Here is a 6,000-nt window from a genome sequence, read left to right on the forward strand (position 1 = left end):
AAAAATAAATACTCTGACACCTAAGTGGGTTTACACAAACTGAGCATTGTGCCCCAGTCTCTCCCCTATGTCATTTAAATCTGAAAAACTGCCTCAGGCAGTCGAAAACCATATCTCATCTCTTTTATATCACAAAAGCTTTTAAAAGCAACCCCACCTTTTAAATATAATAGTGATTAACATTCAAAAAGATGGAATTAAGCTGAGAGTTACTCAATTTGTTGACATTCATATCAAATAAAATATAAAGATTTTAATATTTTAATCATCTAAAGTTCTAGAATGACGTACATTTTTAAGCCAACCCGAGGCTCTGAAATAATTTTTTTATATAAAGTGTGTAGTTAACATTTCTACAATATAAATCAGTCATAGCTCCAGCTTGCCTCCTTTTAAGCTGCTGTGGCCACTAGGACTACAACTGTTGAATGAATAATCAAGCATGTAAACGCCGTCGTTGTGGTAGTTGTAATTTTTATTTAGCAGCTACACTTTATAGCCTAGCTATAGCCTTAAAATACATGGTTGAGTTATGTACTGTACAACTGTAAAAAAAATCAGGTCTCCAATTGAAAATTTTAGCGACTGATCACATCTAAATTTTTCAGTTGGCCAAATTGAATTTCTGTGAATTGATGCAATTTAATTCACAGAAATTCAATTTGGCCAACTAAAAATTTGTTGATGTTATAAGTCAGACCATTTTCAAATGGAGACCTGATTTTTATTTTTATTATTTATTTTTATTATTTTTATATTTTTATACAGTGTATGTAAAACACTACCTTTAATTTAAGCTGTTCCAACACAATTGTTCTTCCAACTTTAACATAAACACTGAACTAAATCTGAACTAAAATCAAAGTTGTTACTTGCAGTAATACGTTTACTGATTTTAATTTATTGGGCCTATCTTAAAACCCATACTGTATGTGGTCATGAGAAGGCTTATATCGATTTTGTAAAATGTTTTCATTTTCAACTGCTTTTTAGCTCCACTATTGAACTGTGTAATGTAGGGACTACTGAACAGATGTTTAGAAGTTTACGTTATTTCAAAGTAATATTGAATATCAAAATCTGTAAAAACTACTTTCATTTTCCTACAAACTTGCAGCCTTGAACACGGGCCAAATACCAGTTATGTTAGAAGACAAGTGTTCAAGTTCAAAAACTTGAGTGTGGGTGGGAATTTAAATGTAATATGTTGAAAATGAAGATGTTATAATGAAATTTTACGTTACTGCTCTTTTTATTACTAAAAAAATATGAATAATTTTACCATTGTTTCAAAACACACACACACACACACAGAGAGAGAGAGAGAGAGAGAGAGAGAGAGAGAGAGAGAGAGAGAGAGAGAGAGAGAGAGAGAGAGAGAGAGAGAGAGAGAGAGAGAGAGAGAGAGAGAGAGAGACGTTGTGTTTTTGTTAAATGTGGGGACTTTTCATAGGCGTAATGGATTTTACACTGTACAAACTGTACATTCTACCCCCTACACTGCCACTGCCCCTAAACCTATCACAGGAAACATTCTGCATTTTTACATTTTCAAAAAAACAAACATAATTTGGTATGTTTATAATTGGGTCCCCCCATTTTCAGTGATCTCAGGTTTATATTTTTGTGGGTCCCCCAATGTAATATAAACAAGTACACACACACACACACACACACACACACACACACACACACACACACACACACACACACACACACACACACACACACACACACACACACACACATTTTAATTGATTTTTATTATTTTTTTTATTTATTATTAATTTTTATGTGTTAGTTTGTTTACTCATGATCTCTTGCTACTGGCTATGCTCAACTTATGGCTGACCATGTTTATTTAGGGATTTGATTATGTACCTTGATTGTTTATCTGTTTGTAAGTGGTTACAATAAAAAAATAAACGCACACACACACACACACACACACACACACACACACACACACACACACACACACACACACACACACACACACACACACACATAACGCAGCTGAAAAATCAGTAAAAAATTATTATTTTTTAAACTTCTATACTCTGATAGTAGAAACATAGACACAAAGTTGATAGCGACTAATTTTAGGAACTGCTGTGTAGTTGTTAGGGGTCAATTAGGCTACATGTGGTGAATTTCGTGCGCGAGAGAAACAGCGATAGTGTCTGTCGCGGAAATCACGTCAATGACCCCCTCCCCCTCCAGCTTCAGTTCAGAACCACGGTCAGCTCTCAGCGCGTGCCGCTCTCATTGTCAGTATATTGGCAGTAGCATTCGGTACTTAACTGAAAGACTGCCAGAGAAAACCAGAAAACAGCTGCCGCGAATCGTTTTACGACCCTCCCCGTGTTATCTTCCATTAAACCCGTTATGGTAAACGGAGAGTTAAACGAAGAAAACACGTAAGCAGCAACAATTTAATTCGGTAGCAGACTACTGGCTGTTGGAGCAGCTTTTACATTCACGCTGAGGGTAAGTCACACTTTTCATGTCGCGTTTGGATTGTAGACTGTGGAAAATAAAGCGTTTTCCGTACTTTTCCGTCCTCCGAAACGAGTTACAGATGGGGTTTGTTACTAAAAAAAGGCGCCGCTTGGTCTCTCTCTGTTGATTTCAGGAAAGCAAGAACTTACGTTGAAATGTTGGACCCATCATCCAGCGAGGAGGAGGCGGATGAGGTCGTGGAAGAAGAGCGCAAAGTGGTGGCGGCGCCCAAGGCTGGTGGTCCTCGGGTGTCTCCAAGCAGGACCAGCGAAAGCTCCGGTGGGTTGCAGCCAAGCCGAAGCACCAATGCCCGTCCAACGAGCCCGTGCCCCTCGGTTGCGATCGATAAGGAAAAGGAGGATTTGGAAAAGATGCAAAGGGAGGAAGAGGAGAGAAAGAAGAGGCTCCAGCTTTACGTCTTTGTGATGCGCTGCATTGCCTATCCGTTTAACGCGAAGCAGCCGACCGACATGGCGAGACGACAGCAAAAGGTAAGAGGGCAAAGGCGCATGCAACAGATTGCTGTTGAAATGAATAATTGGTAAGCAGCACTGTTCTGGCTGTACAAAAAAATAAATAAAAACGTATAGCCTAGGAGTTCAATTAATATGAAACTGCAACATGAAATTCTTTTTTTCTTTTTTTTATTCCTGTTCTTCAATGCATTAGGACTCAACATTATGCATTATTTATTTATTTAAATTGTAGTGCTTTTTAAAAAAAAAAATATTGTAAAATATATCCACATTTACCTCAGGGTTATTGCCACATCTTCTCCGATAGCTACTTCTGATACAATTGTACAGAAATTACTAGGGTTTGCAAAGGGGGCTCTGGGGACCACCAGAGGGCTGCAAGAGAGTGCTAGGGGGTCTGTGAAATAAATAATGCAACTTAATAGAAACTAAATATTTTCCAAATAAAGTTTTGAAATTATAAATAAGATTTTTTTCACAGTGGGGGTCCCTCGAATGTTGATGATAATATTTGGGGGTTCCATGGCATCTAAAAGAAAAAAATAATATATTTGATAACAATACAAAGACAGTAAAGTTTTACCTAAGAAATGGCCCTGCGTGAAAGCGTTGTAAAAGGGACCATTTTTGCTTTAAAAGTCACTTGAGCACTTGCAGAATCCACATTTTCAATATTTGTTTTTTTAATTAAGAAAATTTATTTCATTCTCTATCTCCCCCAATCATCTCAAATCAGGATATCAGAACCAAAAAATAATATAGCACTGCAGGCTGTAAAATCAAGAGATGTTCACAAAATGATCTAAAAGTTTCCCACAGAAACAAGGAGCCGTACATTAACTGCTAGTGCTTTCCCTTGTTTTTCATGGTTCACACATTTTCCAATACTGCGTATTAGCAGACATTTCCGAACACTCACTAACATGTTCTTCTGTTTAGTTTGCTTTAGCTCATCTGTTGACTGGGTTTGCTGCATGTTAAAGAGAAAAGTGGATACAGCGAAAGTATGCGTTTTTGAGGTGGAACTGGTGTAGATTAAAGGGTAGTGCCGATACTAATCAGATAACCTTTTTGTGGGACATTATCACATTATGTATGCTTATTTACTATTGCGCTTTGGGAAAAAAGTCCAAAACATCCAAGATATATGCTTTGTTTCTTTGCTGACAAAGTATAAAGATGCATAAATATAGGTGCTTTTTGGAAGTTTAGGGCAGTGACAAGTTGGCTTTGTGAACATAATGAATACCACAAACATGTCAGTGGTCTGTTGGCAGCATACACATCCTAAAGCCATATAAGCATTAAAGATGATAGAAAACACAATATATTGGATGCAATATTGCGTTCAGGGGTTTCTATCAACAAGGGTGAATGTATCCCGTGTGAAAATAGCAGTGCCATTAGGCATTTCCTCAGGTCCTTTGAGAAAAGAAATCCTCATTTGTTATTCAGGAATGATGAAATCTGTTTTAATAGTTGTTCTTATCTCTTCATGCATGGCAGTAACATAGCCTAGAAATCTAAACGCACCCTAGCATCAGCAAATGTAATTTGCAGGCAGGGTCATCTAGCAACTCTCCGTTGGCTTGCGAGCTTGAAAAATCAAACTCTAGTCAGGCCTTTTACATCGTGCATAGAGTCGTTGGGCAGGCTTAAAGGGGTGGATTTCACTTTTTAACTTTAGTTAGTTTGTAATGTTGCTGCTTGAGCATAAACAGTATCTGCAAAGTTAAAGCGCTGGAAGTTCAATGCAAACGGAGATATTGTCTTGTAAAGTTATGGCAGTTTATTGCCTATAAAAATGGCCGGTTTGGACTACAACAAGCTTCTTTTCCAGGTTGGTGACATCATAAACCCTTTCTATTAACATACACACTGCCCCCGCGAATGTGCAACAAAGTGGGCGAGGCCACGTCATTACGGAAGAGAGAGCTGTTGCAGTAGGCTAGAGTGTTGCAGACATGTCACCGAAACAAAGTTATTTTCACCCCAAGTGCACGACTTCTGTGTTCGGCCTTCCTTGGGACGCTGAACTTCGGGAGCAATGGTTACAATTTGTGTTTAATTTAGCTCCTGCTGATTACAATGCAAATTTAGCCATCTGACAGCTACAAGAATCTTCTCGAGGGGCGTGTTTCCGGCAACCAGTGCTTGGCACGTCAGCCAATAAAAATACATAAAACTACATTTGGCCAGCTAACCAATCAAAGACCATTGCGTTTTTCGGAGGGATGGGCTTCATAGAAGCAGGAAGCAAACAAGCCGTTCAAAGGACAGTGGAGACAGCGGTGTGGAAAAATACGGTGTTTTTCTGAAAATAAAGTATTAAGACATGTTATACTGCGCCCCATAAACACAACCAAGCCTAGAAAAGCACCACGGAACCACCACTTTAAAATAATGACAGCAGAGTTGCGCTGGTTCCGTGTGAATTCCCTGCTACTTGAAAACAAAGATGAGACTTAGAGTTAAGCTTTTAGGGAAAAAGAACAAAGAATGGCACTGAATTTATTCTTAAAAAAGGAAGATGTGTTCCTTTTGCCGACCGGATATGGCTCTGGTTGGTTGTAGCGCTATCCTATTGCATGGCTTGTCAGGCTATGCAAAACATGCTTCTGTATAAGATTCGTTTATTGAAGGCATGTTGCTTATCAAATGTAAGTCAAAACCAAATTTTGAAAGCCACAAAGCTCTTTAATCCTGAAAACTAACAAAGAGGCAGCCGTGCCACATTAGCACAATGTTTGAGATCAAGTCTTGACGTTTGGGACATTGTTTCTCCTGGCTTCGAATCAAAGGCAGAGCTCTGACAGAATAAAGTTCTCTTTTATGTCAGGATCTTGAATAATTTATGAGTGTTCATCATATCCATGAGTGCCTTATTAAGAAACGTTTATCATATATAGTAGCTTGGAGAGGTTATAATTACGATGTGTATATTTGAGTGCCAATACATTATTTATTGTTTGAATTTCAGATCCGCCTCATTTTAAGACTCGCTGTGAGTTTCATTTCATAC

At 38.2% G+C, this 6,000-nt stretch overlaps 1 protein-coding gene across 11 annotated transcripts in view; it reads left to right on the forward strand.

Annotated features, from left to right (window-relative positions):
* The first annotated feature begins 2,222 nt into the window (after positions 1-2,222).
* Positions 2,223-6,000, forward strand: part of cadpsa (Ca2+-dependent activator protein for secretion a) — a 193,802-nt gene continuing 190,024 nt past the window's right edge. For all 11 annotated transcript variants that reach the window (XM_067432441.1, XM_067432431.1, XM_067432432.1 and 8 more), the window contains exons 1-2: positions 2,223-2,490; positions 2,636-2,993. In XM_067432441.1, the coding sequence (XP_067288542.1) occupies positions 2,658-2,993 (336 nt within the window). In that variant the 5' untranslated portion in view covers positions 2,223-2,490; positions 2,636-2,657. The remainder of the gene's footprint in view (positions 2,491-2,635; positions 2,994-6,000) is intronic.

This window comes from Pseudorasbora parva, chromosome 22 (genome assembly GCF_024679245.1).
Source record: "Pseudorasbora parva isolate DD20220531a chromosome 22, ASM2467924v1, whole genome shotgun sequence".
NCBI classification, from domain to species: domain Eukaryota; kingdom Metazoa; phylum Chordata; class Actinopteri; order Cypriniformes; family Gobionidae; genus Pseudorasbora; species Pseudorasbora parva.